We start from the raw sequence: 25270 nt of genomic DNA on the forward strand, positions 1-25270 counted from the left end.
CTTAAATAGAATACTCTTATGGGTGAAGTACTCTTCTGAAAATACAGCAAAAATCATCAAGAACTAAAATTTGTGACTGCTTAAGTATTTACTTTTTGATTTCTTAAGGAAAACCAAAATTAGTTTAGGAAGAAGAAAGTAAATATCAGAGTCTGAACAAAGAATGAAAAATGAGTGAATGTTACACCACTCTTGTGAGTAAAGTTGGTAGAAATGTATTAAAAAATATGCATCTGTAATTACTGCCAAAGGTGTTTTCACCAAATATAGACGTCTTATGGGGGCGAATACCTGTGCAATCTACATATTTTAGTTTGTTGTTTTCGGGGGCACTTTTTGCTGTTACTTGACTTCTTTCGCTAAAATTGGTGATTCAAAATATTCACTTTAAAAAATGTATACACTTCTTTTATAACACAGACATGATTGAAAGGGGGGAATATATTTGCAAGGCGCTGTAAGAGCTACTCAAAGTATAAGATGTACTTAAACATTTTTGTTCAAGTACAGTAGGTAGCTGTGTCAGCATGGACAGGTCATTCCCACCTGAAGAAGGCTCCACAGCCAAAACATTGAATCTCTTTTCTTATCCTTTCATAATGAAAGGAACGTTTACCTATTCCTTTGCAACATACTGTATTTTTTGTGTCAACCATGTGTACTGAAATGACTGTAGTTCAAAATAGCTCTAAACATTTTTTTCTAGAGCTTAACAGACTGACTGGAAGTTTTGAAGATTTAAAATTGATCAGTTCTTTGCTTGGAAAGTAAACAAAAACACAAACTGTGACTTAATGTTGTGCGTCTTTTGACAAGAAAAAGCAGATGTTTAAAGGAAATTGTCAGGTAGGACCGCAGAGGATTGCCACTTTTTCAATTGTAAAAAAAAAGTCTAAATTCCCTGTTATATTCTCAATTCCCATATCTTAGTCTCTCTTCATGCAATTCCTGTTGCAAAAAGTGACAGACTGTTTTCTAGTATGATACCGTACCATTTGGGAATAGTCACATAAAGCTTTGCCCAGATACTATCATTATTACAATAAAAACTGAACCATATTTCCTGAAGAACATTGTTCAAACAATTAATGATTACGTGATGTTGCTGTGAATCATAAATACCATTCTTGCTCGTGTTAAGGAAGGAAAGGGTACTTTAGAAGTGATACAATGGATTTTCTTTCCACTAAAAAGTTTTCCTGTTTGGATGTCAGATGGGGGACATCTCTACCAGTTCTGGGCAGTTTTTCAAATAACCTCTTCTCTTCTCAGACACATAAACTTACCCATCCAACTGAGCTGTTTAAAATGGCAAAGGCCATTCTAAAAAAAATAAATGTTGAAAGTTCTTTTTGATAGAAAAGAATTTAAAAACTCTCTTTGGATAATTATAGGAGAACAATTTCATTACTGCAATAAAGGTTGTATTCTTTTTAGCTTTTAAAATTTTTTGGTGGTGTTTGAGATGACAAATATTTACAATCCTGAAAACATTAAACTACATAACAGAAAGCTTAGAGAATAAAACAAAAGTAAAGAATGTCATTTTTTTATCAAACAAACCCTTTTGCACATACTCCCTGTATAATAAGTGTCATAAGATTAATACAGTACGTAGCATTTTCTATTTTTATATACCACACACATGACCTAAAATATTAAAATATTATCTTAACATAATGTCTTGGATTTGGCAAATTTTCTCCCCTAGATGTCATGATTCTCTGTGTTTCTATATGCTCACTCCACTTATATGGCACTTCTATCTCCAAAATCTCATGTCTCAGTTCACATAACCTATCTTGTCTAGGTCTTTGTTTTAATTGGTCTTTTGGCTATTGTAACATTTTACTCTTAACAGCTTCTCTCAGATCCTCCCTTTGAGTCTATGGCACTTCTCTTATCGTAAGTAGTTCTCCTCTCCAATCACACTTACTACAGTTCTAGTTCCCAGCAATCTACTATTGTAGGGACCCCAACTTTCAGTCTTTGGACCCATTCTCTGCACACATATTGTCTGGGTTTTCACTTCTTCCGTCATGGCTTCTTAAAGCACTTCAGTGGGGATGACTCTCAGATCATTGTCTCCCTTGCTTCCAACTTCACCTTTTGCATTTCTTTCAGGTTAACCTTGGAGGCAGCGACACAATCACAGTCTTTCCTTGTCTGGCCTTCTTTTGTCACCTTCCTCTTCCTCACACTTCCTTGACATTCATTTCGCGATATTCTTGAATTCACCCTGTCATTGCTGTCAAGAATCTTGGATCCCCAACCCCTTCTCCCAGCCTTCTCTTTCTCTAGCATACCACTGCTTCTCTTTCCGCAGACACCCACTCTACTTCACTCTGCTCCACTCAAGCCCTCGTCTATGTCCCATCTTGACTGCTGCAACGCTCTTCAGGCTAGTCTCTCCATTTCTGCAATGCATCCACTCTAGCGTGACCAACGTTCTGCTGCCTCACTCATTTTCTCCCTTCCATGTAAATGTTTGTATACAAACTGAAAATGCAGATGCCTACTTACCACTGTATCAGTTTCCCTGCTCTCTCCTATTTCCTTATTCTAATCAGTCCCTTTAAGCCCTCTTGCTCCTCCCAAGCCTTCTCTTGCAGACTAGCCCTACAGTCTCCCATCTTCCAGAGTCCACTGTTTCTCTACCCTTACAGCTTGATGATACAACAGGCAGCACAGGAACCAGGAGGAGTGTATTTCCTGGGCACATCTTGGAACCTCCTCAAGACTCACTGGGATCTGCCCATCTGTAGTCTACTTGCTATCTCCTGACGCTGCTCAGAGCCTCTGCTCCTTTTACTTTTCTTTTCTGACTCATCTTCATTGATATATCCTATTTACCTTGACAGAGTATTAGTAATTGATTGCAGATTTGATTTTGATTGTATATGATGTTTCTTTAAATTGTACTACTGCAATTATTGCTTTTACTTTTACTTTTCAATTCTATTTCGATTCAATTATAATCTTGATATTACAATGTCTTTGCCTGTCTGTTTCCTGGTTCCCGAGGAAGGGCATTGGATAAGGAAAATAATAATTACAAAACTAATAGTCAGAAGACTAAAAAAAAACATTTGAAGAATACATAAAAAAAGAGTCACAAATAGGTTTCGCAAAGCACATGAGCATGATAATTATCTTTAGAAATTCTGTATGGTTTTGTAGATGTGTATTTATCATTAGTATTAGTAGTAGAAATAGTATATTTCCTTTAGGTATCCTATGTTAGAGAACAATCCAAAGTACCTGTGTAATTCTCGTTCCCTTGGGTCACTTCGCTGAGCAGCTGAGCAATGGCAGAACTCACTGCCTTGGTGCTGGTCCCCAGGTCTTGTGAACATTTCTCCAGCTGAGAAAGGGAACATATACATATTAGAAGGAGAAACAACCGAAGCACTTTTAAAGAAAGATGGTTCTAGATTAGACCTGCCATGGATGCCAAAATCTTACACCAACACTTAATGAGATTTTCTTGAAATGAATGGTGTGGAAAATTATTACACGTGTTTAATCCATCACCTTATCCTGCACACCATCACCTTTGCATGTTATGTATTTATTATTGTGAGCACCAACATCTGCTCTTAACATCCTCTTAAAATATCCATCCATTTTCTAACCACTTCTTCCAATTCAGGGTCACAGGGCAGCTGGAGCCTATCCTGGCAAGCAGGAGGCCGCGAACAAGGCCAGGAACAGGATGCCAGTCCATCGCAGGGCAGACAAACACAGACACACACTCATAAAAGGCCTAATTTTCCCAGAAGCCAATTAACCTACCAGTGCATCTTTGGGCTGTGGAGGACCCGGAGGAAACCCAGGGGAACAAAGGGAAAACACATAATCTCCACATAGAGAGCACTGCTGGTCTGGAAGTGAAACCAGGGACCCAGCGCGGTGAGGCTGGCTAACCACTGATCCACCGTGCTGCCCTCTTATCACATCATACTTAAAGTATTTCTCAGCACTGCAATATCAAAAATAGGTTGAGAATGCTGCATTTCTTATGTGTTTCGATATCATTTCTACAATGACTTATATTTAATTAGAGAATTATTTTAAGAGACATTGCAGGAGCAGACTTTAAGGGTTAAAAAGTACTCCTGCATTAACTACCCGTCATTTTCAGATGTGCTTAACTGTACTGTATAATACTGTTGGCACAAATCATGAATTTACCTCCAAGAATAAATATATCAAAGATTTTCCTGGGATTGTCCTGATTAGACATTTTGGTGTCCCCATAACACTCCTCTTTATTTCTAAATACGGTACCTAAACTAAGTTTTACCCAAAGGGATCCCAACTGCATCCAAGGCATTTGTTTAATTGAAAATGACAGTTTCTGGCTTAAACTCAGTAGCCTAATCAAAGAAAATTATTATGATTTGCTTCACTAACTCAGACAGAATTACTGAATTCATTGTGCATATATTCAATAATACCATCTGAAAAAACATGGATTGAAGGCACTTAAAAAGAACATCATACTGCACAATGAGCCATTACCTGTACAAAAAGGCCTTATTTATAAGTTGAACATTGAAGAGTAACAGAATACAAGAGACTAACTTTTTCAGTACACTACTGATGCTAAACCCACTGAAATCACATTTTAAATTTTTCTCCTTTCACATTAGGAAAGTATTACTCTTGTATGTGAAGGTATTATTAGAAAAGTATTGGGTTAGCTTTTCAATAACATCAATAACCCATAAACAAAGTGTAAGTGTCATTGAATCCCTTTAAAAAAAGTAAACCTTTGTATTTTCTGATGCTTAAAAATATGGCAAAACAAGTGCTCTTGAAAATCAGAGGAAAAGCATCATTTAGTTTTAGTCTCTCTCTAATGAGTCTGAACTTTTGATTAAATTCACCATAGGAAAACTTGAAAATGTGGACTTTGGAGGGATGGAGAGTGTGGAGGAAAGCCTCTTTGGGATAAGTGGTATGGTCATTCTTTCATCAATCAAAAGAAAGATGCTTACTCCTGGCAAGAGTTGTATCAACCCTAAGCCTAACCTAATTAACAAGTACAGTATGCCAGATGTGAATAAACCTGGGTCTGGACTCGAATATTACAGGGTGCTCAGATTGGTTCATACAGGTTCACATGTGCAAATTTAGAATGCCTGTCGAAAAACTTATACAAACACTTTTGAGAAAATGCAAACTCCACACAGAAGGGGACCGAGACTGGATCCCAGCCCAGAACCCAAGAGCAGTGAGGAAACCACGCCAACTGTCAGCACGGCACTAAGCCACCCATAAAAGGAGGAAAGAGAACTCACTGTTTCGCCAGGCAAGGGCTTCAGCTTCCCATTCGCAGCTGAGGCCTTGGCTTCCTGCATGTCCTTCTCTAGGTTACGGACGACGTTCAGAGCGTTGTCAACTTCCAGGGGCCCACAGGCTTCCTGTGCCTGTGAACAGTTCCCCATGGAACAACATGTTAGGATTTGGACACAGTACAGTATGCTGCAATTTGCAGTAAACACAGGGACAATGAACTGTGCAAGAACATCCTTGTGCTTATGAGTATGGTTTGTCCTACTCTACACTACATACATGCAACCACTGGATGGCCCTCAAGCTTTCACAGTTAACTTATCACAAATGCTTTGTTAGTCAGAAAACCTGCTCTTCAAACAAGTTTAATCCCCCATTTAATGGCTTGGATTTCATTTTATATTGTCTAAAGCAACTGGAAGTCTACTTCCTAAACACTGTTCTGAGCTGTGTTGTTGCCTCCACGCTGTAATTCTGCTGTAAACAAAACATTACAAGAAGTAAAAAGGATTTTACCATTAACATTTTACTTGAATATCAGAGGTTGCATTCCAAATACATTCATTAATCTATTTAAATTATCTAAATCTAAATCTTTCCTCCTAGTTCAACAGGTCGGTCACAGAGGGGGTTTACATCAATTTCCCTATGGGATTACTACAGTAAAGTATTATCTACTGTATCTAAGACTGATTTTTAGCAAAGGTATACAGTTTCTCACATAACCATTCAACCCCTACAGATGATGTCCCATTTTGTTGAATTACAACAGAGGTATACTGTATACATTTTAAAGTGAATATTTTTAATCAAAACTTAAAAGCTAAAGTTGAACACTTCTATGGGTGAAATCAAAAACCTACAAAGAAAAATCGTGTGCAGTAAGTACTTACGCCTTTTGCAAGGCAAATGTAAATTAGGTACAAAAAATTACTTAAGCAAGTCACAAACATTAGTTGAGTGGCCACTGTCTGTGCAATAATAGTGGTTCACATAATTTCATAATACATTTGTCTCTGTAAGGGCCACAGTCAAGCAGTAAATTTCAAAATCCTATTTTGCAAGGTGTGCTGGATTAGATATACTGTAAAATAAAAAATGTATTGTAAAAATAAAAGGAGAGAATAAAATGTATGAAAAATTCTAAGTTATTTAATACAGCCCACAATGTAACAATTCAGACTAGCGATTTTTGAGGTGTATAAATATCTTGTATTCAATCACTGAATCCACAGTAACTCTGTAAAACTGAACAATGACAGGTGACAGGACAGCAACAGCAGCTGTTTAACAGGGGAGCTGTCTTCTCACCTTCTGCGCCGCAGTCCTGAGCTCAGCCAGGGCACTCGCCAGATTCTTGGCACACTGGCTCAACTGCATGGCTGAGGCCTGGTCTCCGATGGTAGGTACAGTGGCTTTGGCGGCAGTGACCATCTTAGCTCCAGGCTAAATAAAATAATAAAGTAATTAAATAAAATACATTATAAAAATGTAAAACGTTTTCTAAGATATTTTCCATATTGAAACAGAAATATATATATACTAATATGAATAAATAATAAGAACACATTTAACTACACCAGATGAGAGATCATATATTATGCATACATATAATAAGAGATCACACAATCATAACATTCTACAAGAGTGCCATCCTTACTTGTAGGAAGTTCTGGCTCGCCCCAATGAGAGCCAGCTGGGCACTGGGGCTGTCTGGCTGAGCCTGACTTCCTCGGACTCCCTGGACAAGCATTGGGATCTGATCAGCAGCAACCTGTGAGGAACAGGAAAGACATTCACCTCGCACACAAAGCATAAAGTTCATCTGACCAAACCGCTTGGAAATTTGATGTCCACTACACAGTGGCTTCTGCCACACGTTTAGACACAAACGGTCAATAATGACAGGAATGTCAGAACCTAGAACGATTCTTGAAAATATACAACATTGACTGCTTCTCCTAGAAAGTTTTTTATGTGATAAAATACAGTATAGATACAATTTTAGTGTGTAACTGCGGAGTTACAGCATACATACTGTACATAGATGTATTCCATGATGCTGAACACAAAAAAAGACACAACAGCCAGTTTGCATGTTACAACAACATAGTACATTAGATTTAAACATAGCAGCTATATACTAATACATTTGATAAACTGTAAGCTTTTTCAAAGAAGGATGTACAGAGAATTTCTTTACACTAATTACATTATGTTTTGATGTGTAAAAAGGAGAATTGAATATATGAAGAGTACTGTATAACTGTCAACAACAGATCCATATTGTACATTATCAGAAAGCTATTTGTTTAGTATCAATGGTAAAATGCACACAAAAGGTCATAAGTGGAAACTACAATTAATTTATATCAGAGAACAGGAGGTACTTTTTTAAATAAAGGGTTGGGGGAGTCTTATCCCAGGTCACACACAAACAGGGACAATCTGTTTGCACCAGTTAACCTAGGCAGCTTTTGGGAAGTGGAAGGAAACAAAAACACAAAGAGACCCAAGAGCTGTGGAGTCTGAATTGAGTTTAACTCCACAGTACCAACCCCAAAATAATCAGGATGTGATTATTAATACACAACGTTCAAATGTATTCTTACTCTGGAAATATGTTGAAAGAAATGCTGTATATTTTATCACCTAATGGTTTTTAGTCATCTAGTAGTTTCACAAGGCCTCAGACAGAATACAGAAACTTCTGGAAGCCACCTTGATTGCCACTATTATTAAACGGGCTGAACATAGAATGAGTACTACATTATCATAGGATAAGTAAGAGAATTGCTCAAAGATGTAAAGTAAAAGATTATAAGCCTCAACAACTAGTGACAGCTATAAAAATTCCTCTGGACAATCCATCATGGTGTCCATCATAAAGATTGTATCATCTTGCCTTGGTGTCCTAGTTAGGACAGAGGAACAGATGGATTCCCAAGTTTTCCAGGATATTTTAGATAAAAAAACAATACCTTCTGCCATGTAGATGAAGCTTTATTGCAAATGGTCTTTACAAAAGGAAAAGAATACAAGCATGCAAAATAATGTAAAAGGCATGCGTAAATATAATTTAGGCTTATTGCTATGGGGTTGGAAACCGAAGTCAAACTCACAGGCACATTTTTTAATTTTCAGTTTTGAAATATAAAAGCACCCTTTTCAAAATACTCTATAAACTCAAAGACATTTTAACTTTTGTATTTTTAGAATCGAGAAATGAGACATCAAAGAGTCACTATTTTTTACCTACACAGTGGTAAGCTGCCTGAAGAAAAACAGTATAAAAATGTCTTTCACAGTGACCAAAAAAAAAACCTAACCGATAACTGAATAACAGTAATTGTTGAGCTGAACTACTGAATTCAGTCATTCAGAAAGCTAAAAAAGCTAACCAGTGTAGATTGGTATGGTGGAAAACTCCAACAATTATATTTTTTAAACTCTTAACACATTCAGACCTAAGTAATATTCTCCGTACTGTGGTTGTACAGTATGACTGTGAAGTTTCTGTTCTCGGAGACCGAGAAAGGTGAGGGTTGACCTCCCTCTCACCCAACCGGAAACACTGTTGCCATGGCAGTGGTTCTTACCTTGCAGCTTTGGACCAGCTGCTGCTGGGCGGCAGGGTTCTTGTTGGAGGAAGCAGCGTGTTGTGCAGCCGCAATCGTCTGAGTGGCAGCCGCAGCTGCCTGCTTTGCAGCATTCTGCCGGAAACACAACAAACACCACTTTCAGTGGCACATCTCCACCACTCGGCCTGCACTGCCAGGGCTCGTGTACACAGCTTCCTTCCTAACACAACCCAATGCTCGGAGTGTTCGAAAGATAGAGTGCATCAAAAGAAGCATTCAGAAAAAAAAAACTATATGCTGTACTTTTATATTTAAGACCTGAAAAAGGTTTTAACCGGGTAAAGCACATCCTACGCATCCTAAACATATCCTAACAGAAATGTTTTCACATCATTCAGGACTACCTTTACACATGTTAAAACTCGCAAAAGCAAACTGGTATAGTGATCACGCCTAAGAAATCTCTGCCAGGACTGCAGCAGACTAATCACTGTTTTCACATTACGTGCAGAACTCCATCAAGAATAAACCTGTCTGAATGCTGAGCTCTGTAGAAGCTGTTCAAATATGTGAGAGATAAAGAATAACATTAAGCTTCATAAATCAGTCACTACTTATGAAAGAGGCAAAATGGGATTAGACAGACATTCTTCCCTAAAATAACATCTAATCCCAGAATTCCCACACCTGCCAGAATCAGAACAGCTTCCATTCCTGCAGGGGGAGGAAACTCAATAGAGCTGCAGCCCAGTATATGATCTACAGTCACAGACTGGGGAACAGGCTAAGGTCTCTCAATGTTTTATGCATTGTATGTAAACGTCCAATAATATGTTTGTACTGTAAATGTCATGTTTATTGTACTGTATCTACTTTGACAACACTCTAATTAATTAGTCATGTCAATAAAAATATTTGAATTGGTTAGGTTTAAAACAGGCACTTAACTTCTAATTGTACATATTACATGGAAACAAAGAAAGGGAACAATTCATTTTAAAGAACCTGACACTGACTAGTACCATAAGGCAGTGTTCAGCTATATTCCAGAGAATTCTCTGTGAGTAATGGACTACATCGTATTAGCTTTGAGGGATACCCACAGCAATTATTTATGTTTGTTGATAAAACTTCTTAAGCAAAGAAAGCTGTTGCGTATATGCAGATCAAAATGTGAAATACCTCAGGTTACAACATGCATTTAAGAGCGTATGACAGCTAAAACCCTTAATATACAGAATATAGTGGCATGTTATAACTAGTCTGATGTACTGCAATGATTCAGTTTCACAATGTTTAAGTGTGGCCACACTCCAGCTGTTTTGTTTAAATTCACATTAAGGTTTAAATCTGGTAGAGCACAGTTCCTTATGAGGACACATGCTACAGCGAGACATGGTAGTTACAGGTTTACAATCTTTCATTTAGAGATTGACTTTCCTTCACAAAATTTGCAGTAGTTGGAAAGGTATCGATTTGCTTCAGCCAAATATATGGCAATATGAAAGACTTATTCCAGTTGCCTAGGAAAACAGGTTTTGTCCAGTACCTTAGGAATTTATTTGAAATGTCAGTCTATGTTAGCTACCAGTGTTATGCATGAGACAGGGAAGGGTAAACAGAACTAAATCATGTGCAGATATAAATTCAGATCTAACAATTCCACCTACCTTTTGTATTTACATGCAATTGCTTCACAAACCTAAAAATTCTGCTGATCACATCTCAGTTTTGCTGGATAAAGGGCTAAATGCAATTTAAAATAGGAAACTTGGGGTGTACAAGAGAAATAAGGAGAGTCTTCCAAGCCAACAGGGGGGCAAGCTTTCGTTCTGCAGTTGACATCACCTCCAGTTTGTTGATGAGTTTCTTCTTGATGGCATTCTGAGCTGCAGCGTTGGTGGCCATCCTCAGACCCTCAGCCGCCTCCCGCAGTTTCTGCTGCTGCTCCTCGCTGTCTGGATTAGCAGCAGCTCCCTGAACAGAAGGGGACGGTGAACACGAATCCCCCATAATAGCAGGGTATATGAAGGACTTGCCTCACTCCCTGACTAGGAGATTGCTCACCTCTTGGCAGGACCACCTAGGACACTACATCCTAGAACCTCACACCACTGAAGACTATAGCAATATCTTACATAGCGCCAACGAAGACTTTAAAAAAACAACCACTGTAGGAATCATTGCTCACAGAGGAAATTACAGCATAAGTCCAAATAGGATATGTTCCCAGGAGCACGGTTTCTTACATGCAGTATACATGTGCGCATTTCAGAGGGTTATTACTGATGCTTTTACTATAGAATATACTGTAATTTAAAATCAATTTTTTAAAGAAAGTTGAATTTATATTAAATATATCATATCATTATACTTTATATATACATCATTACAGAAAAAATGGATATGTATCAATATATTCAGTCAGAACTTTAATCTGCCTTCAGTCTTATATCTTGGCAGTGGTGGGAGGCTAATGGGAGGAGCTATATTTTCAAACATGGGCCAAGCTGTGACTTACAGGAATATTAATAAATGAAAGAGGTGAGATCACACTGCACACACAGAGATGCAGGAGAGCCATTACAAATGGCACCGGCTGTACTGTAAATATCAGATATCAGGCTACGATCTCATTGCCTGGAAGCTGGCACACCTTTTTCAAATGCTTCTTCCCTTTATCACAAATAGCAGCAGGGTGCTAAATTATCCTCCTGTGCTGAATGTGCTCTAGCTGCTTTCACCTGGGTCTGACAAATAGACAAACGGGTATCCTGCTTCTATACCGGTACTGTATATCAGCAATTGTAAAGATAACAGCCAGGTCAGCATTAATATAAGCCATGCTGGAATTATAGTACCTCTACGGCATCCAAACAGAACCAGAACTACACCATGATGGCTACAGGTCTGTACCTTGGCTGCTTCCACCATCTTGGCAGTTGCATCAGCGAGCAGCTTGGCTGCAGAGAGCAGCTTGCGGGAGTTCTCCAGATCCGTCTCGCCTTCGGCGTCTGCCTTGATGGCGTTGACCAGGTCGGATGTGGCCTGGGCCAGGATACGAGCCTGCCTCACCATCTCGCCTGCCCAAGGACAACAGAGAGAACTTAATCTTATATCCTGGCTCGCCTGCCCAGGTGGGAGAAAGTCATTGGCTTGTAGGTAAAGAAACAGAGCTGGTACTTAACATTTAAATTACATCCCCTCAAATCAATGACAAAAGGCATCCACAACACATTCGAAAAATAAGATTTACACAGTACAGGAGATCAGGTTATCTCAGCATACACTCACTTTGCATGGATAAGTTAATCATGTACAGTACTGCATGGAACTTCTTAACATTGCACCATTCTATTGTTTTAAATAAAAGTAGACAACCATACTGCTGTAGAGCAGCAGTTGAAGTCCTTGGCCCCTACTGACCTGCATCGCCCATGGAACTGAAGATATTCTCGGTGACGTTGAGAATAGTGTCAGTCGCCTGGTCGTAGCGGCCAATGGGCTGCCCCCCAGTGGCGTACTGCTTGATGTGCTGCAGCAGGTCGTTCAGGGCCTGCGTCACCCCTGTGGCTGCCACCCCCACCTGCTTCAGCAGCTGCTCGTCATTGGTGGCAGCTTGGGAGGCCTCCACACAGCCCTCCACAGACTTGGCTACCAGCTTCCCAGCCTCGATCAGCTGCTCCTGGCACACCGGGGAGCTAATTGTGGGAGCTACCACCTTACAAGAAGAAAAAACAAGATGATGAAATAAAGTCCCTAAACAGCAATCAAGATCAAATATTGTAGCCACTTACTAAAGGAAGACCCTCCTGCAATATTCTACTTCTACATAACACAAAAGCCCTCTGGTACAACTCTGTCGGTTATTTGAACCTAATTTATACATGAATATGCACATAGACTGTCTAACCACATGTTACTGTATATAAGTCATAATATAAGTAATACGTTTTACAGACAGACCTAGATTAAAGTAGGGTCTACTCAGTGAATACAGGCCATTTGGGGTAAATTGATAACATAGGAAGAAAGTATCTGCAATTGTTTAAAGGGTTATTAAAGTACAGATTTAATGCAATTGTCAAGGTGCCTGGCGAAAAAAACTCCCAGGACATCACTATCACCTGCTGCCTTGTGTGTGTGCTTCACTCTGAATGGAAGCCAAGCACTGGGCAGCCTGCGGTATGAGGGGTAGTGGAATGAGCAGGTCTTGTAATGATAGGTTAGCATATAGGAGGGTAAGGGAAGCACTGCAGAGAGCACTCAGGGGCGTCCTCCTTACCCGAGTGCAGGCCACCAGCTGAGAGGTAGAGAGAGCACACTGCGTAGCTGCAGCAATCACGCGGTTCTGCAGACCAGCGTCCTCCGTCTTCTGGGCCACATTCTTGGCCTTGAGGACCAGGGCAGCCGCGGCATTGGCTACTGCCTTAGCCAGCTGCATCAGCATGTCCTGGAAAAGCAACCCCCCCCCACAGACGACAGGTTAGCATGATGCCGTGGGCTGGCTGCCAGAGGGCAGAAACCCATTAAACATTCATGGAAAGAAACGCTGATCCCCAGCATTTATTCTTGAGGGATTAATTACATCATCACTGACCAAGAAACAGGGCTTTGGTTTTACTTCAGAACTTGGTTTGCTTGCCAGAAAGGACTTACAAAGGCCTGGAACCTCTCAGGATATCTTATCTGATGGCTGTCAGCTGTGTTTTATTGAATTCTATACAAATATATACTGAAACAAGGCACAACTGGAGAAAGGGGGAATTCTGTTAAAAACACATGTACTAAAGTCCTCAATTCTGCCAACCACGATCCCTTCTTTCTGAAAATGAAAGCTCTAGATCAGATTCTGACAGGGCTGGTGTGTCTTTAGGTTTCAAGGTCTCTTTAAATCAAGAGCACCTGAAGAATTGGGAAAAGCTCTTAAACCAGTAACCACCTTATTAAGAGCTAAGTTACTGAGTGAGACTAAATATGGTCATCAAAGCTGAAAATGAAAACAATCCTCCCAATTTAACATTGGCCACAGATTAAAAAGTTCGTATATCCCCTGAAATACAAGGAATTTCTGTACCTGCCATGGAAAATGGACAGGAAAAAAGTTAAATGTCTCTAAGTGTCAAGAACACGAGGTGATTAATAGGGCTGGCAGGCAAGCAAACTGGAGGCAGGGAAAAGTTCCCAGACTCAGCCAAAGGCAGATCTCCCCAAGTGCTCAGGATTCTTTCCACGTGAAGGCATGTCATCAACTAAGACTCACAGTTTGCCTGAATCAAAAATGACAAAAAAATCTAAATCAAGCTCATATTCCTATTTCCTTATCAGCAACACCTTGGAAGTTCTATGTTTTTAGCAGTAAGAGTGTGCAGGAAATCCAGCTCTTGTAATACTGCAGATCCCGTTCAAAGGAGTGCATTTCACCTTTGTTGACTGAACCATATCTGAAAAACTGACAAAACACTGGAAAAAAAAGTGTTCATTTTTAAATGACAAGAGCCACACACTGATTTAATATGAAAAAGGTGTGCTCAATATGCAATTTGGAAAAGATATATGTTCTCATTAAATCCAAAAGGCTCGTTAGATGAAAAATTAAATCACTCTCAGTTTGATTATTCATAACCCATGATCAATGTGAACATCTGAAGTAGTTGTCTGGAAAGAAAATCTTTTCATATAAATTTCAAAGCCAATCACCTCATGCGTACCCCAGGTCCAAGCAAAACCTGGAACACATTACAGTGTTGGTTTGGCAAAAAAAGCGAACCCAGAGCAATGGTTAAAATTTGTGGTGTATTTTTATGACCTTACACCCCACTTTGTAAATGTAACTTCTGTTTATATGCGGTTTAAAAGGCACATCTGAAGCAAAGTTCAGTACTATGCAGAAATGTTCTCTTTAGCAACACATTACTGTCTGTACTCTGGAAACACAACAGTCACAACATGAGTTGCCTAACTTTTTTAGACCTAAGTCTTTGTTTCCTTTCTATCTTAAAGCTTTCTACTTCCCAAAGAACATTTTTATGTTGGGAAGCATTTTATATACTATATATCACAGGAAACACCATGTACTGTGTGAATAAAACAGCACTGTTCTGTAAAATACAGTACTTTAAGGGCTGCTCATCAATACATTCTAAAAATTTTAAATAAAACTCCCTTTCCGTAACATTTGCTTGTTTAATCGCATTCTGGAGCTTGATTTGCAATGATTAAGAATTTCAAAAATATCAGAAGCTACAAGATCGTGAAATCAAATTTCTAAATCAAGGTCTGCAGGTTTCTTAAGCTTCCCCACTCTCTATTAACTGCCTACCCCAGAAACAAGCTTCTCTTTCAAGCTTCAGGCCTAATATATAGAGAAAAAAGGCTAGTTATGAGGGAGTTACAATGCTGTGTGCAGCATCACGAATGTGACATCAATATGGAAAATAACTTTCACAAGGGCAAATTTTATGTGCCTTCTCTTGGCTACAGATCTTTTACATTACATTGAGTTCAAATGTTACACGTTCAAAAACTGAGCTCTGGAATGCGATTAAAATAAGTTAAATAAGTAAAGACGAGTTTTAATTCTCATAAGTTAATGATTAATGATGCTATTTTAAGATGTAACACAGTAGTACTTTAGTGCTTCTCATAAAGATAAAACACTGTGCTACATGTTGAATGCTGCCCAAAGGCTATATCTAGAGCCCTAATAAGCAAGCCAACCATTTAGTATTCCAACAGGCAAGTATACTGAAGTCCAGAAAAACTGGGTTAACTTGGAGAAACAGTGGTACCCAAATTAATCTGACAGCTCCTTTTTCAGTTGGCTACAGTGGTATATACACAGTATAACGGGCTTTCTGTGATCAATACTGCTAAAGACTCCTGCCAAGTAGCTAGTGTCTTCTGAACAGTAGTGTGTTCACAATGGAGTTTAGAAAATCAGGATTCTCCTCCAGCCTAGCAGTGATAGCAGATTTTTTTTCTAAAGTGTATAAAAGTACAACCAATGTGTTTCTTCACTGGTTTCCAGAGGCACATACAGTAGATTACATAATATTTATTCCACAGAAAGACAATTTATTATATTCAGTGACGAGCAGTTACTCACACTTTATGGAGTTTAATATCTTTTCTGAACACAAAGAAGTGCTAAATATAAATTGGTTAGACTGGTTCGACTGGTTTAGAATGTCCTTTGAACATTTTTTTCATTACAACAAAAAAAACTGCATTTGCTCAGAAAACTAAACAATGTGGGAATAGTAGACTTTTCTCTGAGAATCGCTACACCACACATGTAGTGCAATATGATCCAAAAAACTAAAAGAGTATCAAAGAACAGGCTTTGAATAGGACAGCTTAGCTTCATACACACATGGAAGTCATTAGAGGAAAATACTGTGCTGGATGGATAACTGAAATGGTAGGGTCAATGGAAATTAAATTACTCGCGCTGTAAACCTCATTTCTGAAAACAAGCACATCGCACACTTTGCATTCCTCTGGTGACCGAAAAAATTTTGAAAACGCCTCTTAATGTGTTTTTTGAGACTCCTACTTTGTATCACAATTAAAATCAACAAAACCACTTTATACCTTAAGCCAACGAAAAGAGATTTTTTAAAAAAGCTTCTGTAACTTAAGGGCACATATTATTTGAGCACTGATTTAACTTGCTTTGCTCACAGTGAAAACTAGCTTTCACTGGATCTACACAGCAGTTTTAGACGCTGCATAGATACCATCAATGCTTTCCAAAAAGCCTCCCCAATGTATTAGTTCTATATTAAAAACATTACAGAATAAAGGTATATCAAATTTAATTGTAATTTGCTCAATTTAAAATTAAATATCTATACAGGAAAACCTCTATGTGTTCCCGGAAGCAGTGTGCATAAACTCTTGATGGTTGTGAGCTTTATAAGTTTGCAGACATTACTTTAGAATTACTTCAAAGTCACTTTTACAATCTAGCTTTAATTTGAAACTAATAAAGCAGAGTATGAAAACATAAATGAACAAATTTTACTGCTGGTCACAAATTCAAGGATACTTCTTTGACATAAACATCAATGACACTCCCAGTCTAAAGTCTAACTGCACTATGTGCACTTAGACATGTGATTACTGTACATTATACTGCATAAATTGCATGAAAATAATTTTTACAGGTAACCAATTCTTAAGAGGTTTCCAAGCCTGTACTGTCTATACAGTACTGATTTTAAAAAGGTACTTTCATATAATCTCCTATAATAACAGATAAAAGAAAACATAATAGAATAAGGGATGTCATTTCACCTCCCACTCTAGTGAAAAAAACTTAAATAGACAGTAACGTTATTAGTCTGCACCAAGGTTGAAATGCATGGATTCAAAGAAAGCAATTACTATTGCTATATTCCTACACCTCCACATAAACCAAAATACCTGCACTTGAAGCCACAAATTATATTTGACCAACAGTGAAAGACAGAGCATAACCGTAGATGTACCGTACTCTTCAAAATGTTATTTATGCTCATTGAATTTCAACATGCCTCAATACACACTGGAAGTTACTGGAGCTGCTCTGACCATAAAGCTTTAAAAATAAAATTCTCATGTACCTTTGAAAAGACTGAGCTCAATATGTTAAGCACTTTCTGAAGATAGTCATAAATTGTATTCCAAATTGGAAAACAAATCCTTCAAACCTTGTCCTAAGAACATGAAAACAAAGAAAGTAATCTCATTTTTTTTCCCTATGGCATGACGTTACCCTCACACACTTAATGAATAATTAATAATCTGGCCATTTCTCTTATTTCTATTTATCTTCAATGTGAATTTATCTCATTATATAAATGTTGTATCTATAGTTCAGCACTGGATCTGATGATGGGGAACAAAATGCCAAATGAAACTGGCACCCATAAAAACCCCAAATCTGTTCCCTATTGGAAAACTATAAAGCACTTTTTCAGAACGTGACTCCAAAACCGTTTGCATTTATATACCTAACATACAGTACATCAAGTAACCCTCACAGCAGCTACTCAAACCTTCTATATATGATAATTCATTCAGATTTAAGCCTTTTGTTCCAACCAGTAATGGCACCTGCTTCAAGCACAGGTTGAGCTGTGTAATCCAGACATCATCAGCTCGAGCCGCCGGTGTCATGTTACTAGCCTGCTGAGAATCCCCTTGGATTGCCTTGGGGATCAGGATTCCCCAAGCACTGATGTGCAATTGGCCAGTGCCATTGGGGATTGGATTGGGATTACTCATCCAGTGCTCTCTCTGTTGCCAATGACTGCTGTGACTCCTGTGGCTCACAGGGACTTCAGAAGGGGCCGAGGCACTAAAGCTCCTTGTAAGTCACTGCAGAGATTGAGGTGTTTTAAGAAGATAAAATGGAATAATATGAAAATGAAATAGGGAAACGTCAGATATATATCCTCAGGAAGTTGGAAAAAATCCAATAAAAGTTCCTGTTTGATATTATGATATTAAATGTATAGAGTTAACAAGTCATATCTACTTTAAATCATTGATTTGATACTTCATTACAATAGCTGGGTCCATGTGAATAATGCTATTATAATTAATCTCAACAGTGCATTTTTTGTTTTGTTGTGTTAATTGAATCTGAAATGTTCCTTTTATCCCAAATACTCTGCTAATCCATATGGAATTCCTAGAGTCAGAGTGCAATGTTTTACAATACCTCTTGTATCGCAATGTTTTACAATACCTCTTGTATCACAAAGTTTAGAGTTAAAAATGACATAAGTTTAGATACTGGATAGTCAGGTAACGATTTAATTACATTTTATTTTCAAAAGATTTCCTATCGATGACATGCTGAATTTGAAAAAATATTGTTTTCTATTTAATAAAAATATGATGATATGATGGGATTAAGATGCTAGAAGTGTGTACTTTACTGAAACATTCCAAGTGTCTGTACAGTACAAAATCTTTTAGAAAAAATTGTGGCGAACGTTTTAGCGGCCTTTATCTTGAATGGGTGACCTTGGTACTTTATTCCACCTGGGTCCTTTTAAGCCAGCCTTTGACCCTTACTGTTTGATTGACACTTAATTCACCCTAATGGTGAAGTAATTGCAAAGAACTGAAGTAAAGACTTGTAATTGAAAGCAGCTCGAGTGCAGATGTTAATTCCTTCTGTCCTGCACTCTGGGAAATGGTTGGAGTATTCTGTACCTGAGAATAAACCAAACACTACCAAATTCAAACAACTGCTCTAAGCATGCCACCCGTGATCAAGGCCAGTTTCATTTAGAGACATCCCTTCAATAAATTAATACAAGCACAGACAGGCATCATTAATGGGAAAAAAAAATTAACATAATTTGAATATAGATCAAAATTTTCTGAATGGTTAACTAATATGCAGATTGCTTAGAATTATGTATAAAGTGATTTAAAAGTGATTCTCAATCACCCCCAGATTTGATTGTTTAGTCAAATTTGCTGTATTTGAACTTTTTTTGTATTTTAACTTTTTTACCATTGTTTGACTATAAGATGTGTGAGTCCGCCTTGTGCCCCTGAATGATCCTTTACCTAGAAAAAACTACACAGCATTCACGGGAAAAATGGGTTACTTCAGTTCATGTTAAGACTAAAAATCAAAGTAATCTACCTAAAAATATATAATTCTTACACTAACCAATTATTAAATCTCACAATTCTCATATAATGTATACAAACTTCAAAAAGCCAAGAAAAGCAGAAATTAACACACCATGTTAATCAAACACCGTGGCTTTGATTTTACTTTCATGTATGCTTTTCCTATTGTCTTTAAAACGTGGTATTTCCTAACTATAAAATGCAATGAAAGTGCTTCAGTTTCTCAGTCTGTTGCTTTAGTTTTTCATCTGTCCGATTTTGGTTTTCAACAAAAACCCAAGTAAAAAAGGAGTGAATGGAGACCTACAATGGTAGGAAGGAAAATCTTCCCCATTAGTCTCTGTTTGCTGCTCTCACCAGGATGGAGCAGAAGGATAAACGGGCAAAATATCACAGATAACCACACGTTTTGGAAGAGCGCAAATTAAAGCCTGTTTCCATGCCAATACAAAAAAATGTTTTAGGTGGCATGTATCAAAAATAGTATAAAGAGCTGTTGGTATCAGCCAGGATCTGTTTCAAATTATAGTTTTTCTGAATGACAAAGCAGAAAGCTTTTTAAGGTGCAGCAGACTCAGGAGGCTCCCTGCGCACATCTACACAATCACCTGCATGAAACTCAACTGACTCTTTTATGGTACAAGAAAAAAATACAAGGTTTTGATAATACTGTATATTGATATGAGCTCTTGGCCTTGGATCTTTTTTTTTCCTGCAGGTTTCCAAGGATACCAACTGAACTGTCTCTAATCCTAGCTGAAGCTGGTTTTGAAGTGTGAATGAAATTAACATGAAAATTAAATGTAAATTGTACACAACAGTAAAAAGCAAGCTACACTGCCCTCCAAAAGTATTGAACCACCTCAACTACAGTCAAGCAGTCATGAAGCTGAAACAGAAGAGGTTAAATGTTACCTACACAAAAATACATACCTGGAACCTGGGGTCTGCATCGCTCTCGCCAATCTGTTGGAGGAGCTCACCACTGGCCTGGCCCACATTGCCTGCAGCCTGGAGCAGGTTCTGACGAGGCTGGAAGAAGGTAAACAGAAAAAAAGAAATGAGGAGAATGTTAAAGCAAATTAAGTCAATGGTGTGCTGTGGTGGTTTTCTCACATAGCTTCTTTTGTCACATGTATCACATTTAGGGAATAAATACAACCCAAAAATATACAGACCTGAAGAGATACGTCAGCTAAAACAGAAGAAAATAATGTGCTTGAAAACTGATGCACCCTCTTTATTTAAAAAAACTACCTGTCTAATGATTAGTCTTTATTTCCAATGGTATCAAGCTTCACTGCATGAGAGGTTACTCTTGAACCAAATGTGACAAGTATTCTCCAGTATCACAGGACACGCATAGTGTCTTCAGATGACAAATAAAACATGGCAGAAAAGATTATAATCCACTCAAGTTTGTAATTCATTTTAGTTTTTTAAAAAGACCATATCTACAAAGAGCTTGCAAATTTCATGCTGCTTTTCAATTAAGAATTAAAAAAGTCTTAAAATGTTCAAAATGTTCAAAATTCTAGCACATGAGAACATTCAGGATGGTTTCATTTTTCTAGTACCACCATGCTAATCTTGTTTTATGACTCTCCGGAGGCAAAGCATGCCACACTATTAATTAAAAGCTGTTGTGCATCATGCTTCGACAGTATGTTGAGGAGGTACAGTGGTATTACCTCCGTGCTGGCTGGCTGCGCCGTCTTCAGCATGTCAGACACGGCACAGGCAAGATTCTTGGCAGCGTGAAGGAGCTGCTGCCCGTTGCCGCCCTCGTCCTCCATCAGGGCGGCCAGCAGCTTCACCCCCTTCGACATCTCCGTGAGGTTGGAGGAGATGGTGGTCACCGCACAGCCCACGGCAGTGTAGTCGGTGTCTGCTGGGTCTCCTGGAAGAGACAAGACAGGGCTCAAAGGCAACCGCTCTGCCCTGGACTGAACATACTTTCTAATGCCAGGTGTAAAAAGCCCTTGACATGGGAACCTGATCACTGACCACTTTGCTGAGACATCTCTGCAAAAGCTGAATGACACCTTTGATTCTGCCTAAGGCAGTGGGATTAATACAGCTACTCTCCGAATTAAAAAAGGGGCTACACTGCACATAACCTTCCATAAGCCAAAACTGAATTGCAATATTAATATTATAGGATACCATACAGGACATGAATAATAAAACTGTATTCTGGCAGAGTAATTATACATTTTTTGGAACAAAAGTTGAAACTGGAAAGGAAGGAACAGAAAAGCACTGTCCTGTAGTAACTAGTATAAGAGGAAACAACTCATCTGATAGTACTGCAGATATGCAGAGACACTGCGAACTAGAGGAAACTTAAGACAGCTTTTATTGCCTCGAGAGATTCGACCACAGTAGTTTTGACAGAATCCGAGGTACCTGCAGTGAGGTTCACCACTGATGCAGTTCCGGCTGTAATTGCATCAACCTGGGAGTGGATCTCATGTTTTGATTCATCCATTTTGTTTCTACGCCAGGCCTGGGAGGCCTGATAAGACACAAGAAAAAGGGCTGCTTACATTTGTTATCTCTGTTAAAATGCTACTGCACTGGTAACCTAATACATTAATGACATTGTTCAAACAGGTTGCCACAATGAAGTTTTGTAATAAAACATAATACATAAAAAATACTGCTTAAGAAGTCGTTCTTTTTCTAGTGCTTATCTAACTTGAAAAAAGAAGCGGACCTTGTCATGGCTTATAGTCATTCCTTTGAAGCTTCTGAAGATGACAGTCAGACGAGTAAAAAAATTAAGATGATTCAAAAACGTATTTCAAACCTAGAAAACTCTTTGAGCTCATAAATAATTTTTCAGAATGTGAAAGAGGTAGATGTCCTCTGAAATACAGCCATGAAAATGGGGGATACCAGTAAAGGTGTTACTCACAGCATCAGTCCCGAGAGGAGGCAGAGTGTCGAATTCATCCAGGGAGGCCTGTGCAGCCTGAACAGCCTGCATGCTTGAGTTTATAGTGCCGGTGAGAGCCTGCTGAGCCGATGTCTGAAATGGATACACAGCAGTATCAAGTACAAAGCGCAACAACAATGAAAAGACAGACTAGCTATGATAGACAGGTCTAATTATAGTGGGGTCTGGGGAGAAGGAAACTTGTTAAACATTGAACAATGGTCTTGATAGCGTTCAGATGTTATGTGTTAACAACAAAATAAAAATCTGATCTAAAAAAAATAATTGAAAACCTAAATCATTTAGATTAAAGCAATAACTTTATTATGGGGGAAATGAAGGGTGTCCCTTTAAAAGGCTACACGCTAGTTTTGGGTACCTCTTCCAAAAGTACTGTAATTGCCCTAAGTTCCTTACCAGTGGTGGCATGTGACCTCTGTGCATCTGTCCGCTGGTGAACTGCTGCTTGGCCTGGGGCATGGTGCCCACCTGAAAGCTTTCAGGTCCACCAGCCCCAGAGCGCATGATGGCGGGCAGGGCCACGGAGCCGTGCTCCACCTTCCCCATTTTGTTGAACTGCTGCTGGAGGACCGTGGACCTGCAGCAAAACCACCCCTGTGTAAGTCACCATCTAAGCGCTCGACTGAGAAAAAAATTAAAATCCACCTGCTAAACTGATATTTTTGTTTTATATATTTAAAAAATTGAATTGTAAACATCACTACAGCAATCGCTTAGGCCTTTCTCCAAGCAAAACGGGTTCCTAAGATTACAGGAGTGAAACTTCATCACAACATGAAGGCATGAGGGGAGGTAGGGATTGAGAATCTTTGACTTACTTTTTGGGTGACACAGAGTCCTCCAACATCGTTGATTCTTCATCTCCCTCTAATCCAAAGTGGTCTTTACTCTTTTTCTAAATCGAGAGATGACAAAGATGTCGGTTTGGAACAGGTATAATGTCATTGCAATTAAAAATCATGTCCCACACTTTCTTTTTGCTAAATCTGCTAGAAGTCAACTGCATGAAGCAAGGGAACAGCACTTGGAAAGATAACACCCTAAAGCTAAATCTGCTATCTGCAATTAAGATACATAAATATCATATTTTCCAAAATGTTAAAGACCAGTCACTATTGACAACCAAAAGCAAAACTTAACTTTTGTTTTTACACCAGTACTTTTCTCCTCACCATTTTGTGAATGACTTGGATACTTGGGTGGCTTAAACAAAAGACTTTGACTTCATCTGGCAGGGGCTGCACAACAAGTACATTTACTACTACAGTTGCACTGTACTACAGTGCCCAAGACATCATACAAACTTGCCACATGCAAAAATAGGATTGAAACATTATAATATAAAGTACCTTTTTAAGAATGATGTCAATGTAGCCAGCTATCAACTGTGCAATCTGTTCACCTTCAGTTGTCTGGACAGAGTAGTAACCATCTTGGTAATCACCAAAATCCTGAGAAGAATCACAAATAATTTATTGCAATCTAGGAACCAAAATCATTAATTATTTTATGAGTAATCTCAGACAGATACCTCGCTCTGAAGGGATAATCCTAATGAATGATTCACAAAAATGGATAATGAAAATCTGCAATGGATAAGGTCTTCAAAGATTTTGGAATTTCTTCATTTTGCATTTTCATTTCTACTGTACATTATTAGCCTAGATACAGACCATTAATACTATTGCTGAATGAAAGCACTAGAAGTGTCAACTCTCCACTGCTCTGTTTCGTCAAAGTTGAATACTTCTTATACAAGGACTTTTTAATTAAGTGATAAAAGCTTCACTGTCCATACAGCACATGACTTCATCCTACTGCCCAAGACTCACTGCAGCTGTTACCACTGTCTGTAAGAATTCAAGAATTCTAGAAATTTACTGACTGCAGAAGATCACAAAAAATGCTAATATCCATCAGAGAAGATTTAAACTTTTTGGAGTGGTGAGCCTTTCTCTAAAATCAACAATATTCAGTTCCAACAAACTGAAAAATACAAAGCAATAGAAATGCCCAAAAACAATACACTGAGGCAGTTTTGTCTTTGTTTTTCTTTGCCAAAGTGTGGAAAATTACAGTTGTTTTTCTGTTAGTCCTCCCCTACCAGAGTAAAGCTCTTGGGTGAGGCAGCCCAGCGCTTGATGTTTGTAAGGCTCCATTCTTGTATCACCTCCTTGGTTTTTTCATCAACTCTCATCACACTCTCTTTTGTAATTCCCAGCAACCGTGGAACCAGTTTGTTTTTTCCTTTCATTTTCTCCTGTAGGAATAACACTGACATTTAGGAAAATTGCCACTAAACAGCATGACATTTATTAAAAGCTTTATGTTACCGAATGCACCAGGAGGGCTAAAAGGAATTTAACCTTTCACCCCCATTTCAGCCACAACTTCCAGTACTAAAGACACCACCTGCAATGGTGTCAGGATTGTCATTAGTGGCCATGCAAATCTCCATTTACCAGTATAACATGCATACACAAAAACTTATAGACATAAAAAATTAGAAAAGGGGATTCAAGATCCCCTAAAAAATAAAATAGTTGAAGTTTTATTGAAACTTGGAGCTTGGACTGAAGATGGTTAATACACGAAGGCAATACCAAGTACGCAGATTGAAGGAGTCAAACCACAACACATTTGAACTAGTTGCCTTTGAATTATTTGATAGGGATATTTATTTCACAGATTTAAGCTAGACCTACAGCTGTCCCTCTTATGGAGCCTACTACGTTGATTCATTTCACTCACCTTTATGTACTCAATATCAGTCATGCCATTT

General features: G+C 38.5%; 1 protein-coding gene across 3 annotated transcripts in view; it reads right to left on the bottom strand.

The window, feature by feature from the left end:
- Positions 1–25270, bottom strand: part of tln1 (talin 1) — a 131433-nt gene that overhangs the window by 38988 nt on the left and 67175 nt on the right. For 2 of the 3 annotated variants that reach the window (XM_015337597.2, XM_069187059.1), the window contains exons 11-28: positions 24593–24748; positions 23838–23939; positions 23307–23383; positions 22885–23065; positions 22447–22560; positions 21936–22044; positions 21218–21426; positions 20460–20558; positions 19402–19467; positions 13168–13335; positions 12309–12603; positions 11799–11965; positions 10731–10859; positions 8901–9014; positions 6962–7075; positions 6613–6747; positions 5307–5435; positions 3262–3364 (exon numbers count right to left, since the gene is read on the bottom strand). In XM_015337597.2, the coding sequence (XP_015193083.1) occupies positions 3262–3364; positions 5307–5435; positions 6613–6747; positions 6962–7075; positions 8901–9014; positions 10731–10859; positions 11799–11965; positions 12309–12603; positions 13168–13335; positions 19402–19467; positions 20460–20558; positions 21218–21426; positions 21936–22044; positions 22447–22560; positions 22885–23065; positions 23307–23383; positions 23838–23939; positions 24593–24748 (2467 nt within the window). The remainder of the gene's footprint in view (positions 1–3261; positions 3365–5306; positions 5436–6612; positions 6748–6961; positions 7076–8900; positions 9015–10730; positions 10860–11798; positions 11966–12308; positions 12604–13167; positions 13336–19401; positions 19468–20459; positions 20559–21217; positions 21427–21935; positions 22045–22446; positions 22561–22884; positions 23066–23306; positions 23384–23837; positions 23940–24592; positions 24749–25270) is intronic. The other variant, XM_006627040.3, reaches the window with a different exon arrangement.

Source organism: Lepisosteus oculatus, chromosome 3, assembly GCF_040954835.1.
Source record: "Lepisosteus oculatus isolate fLepOcu1 chromosome 3, fLepOcu1.hap2, whole genome shotgun sequence".
NCBI lineage: Eukaryota > Metazoa > Chordata > Actinopteri > Semionotiformes > Lepisosteidae > Lepisosteus > Lepisosteus oculatus.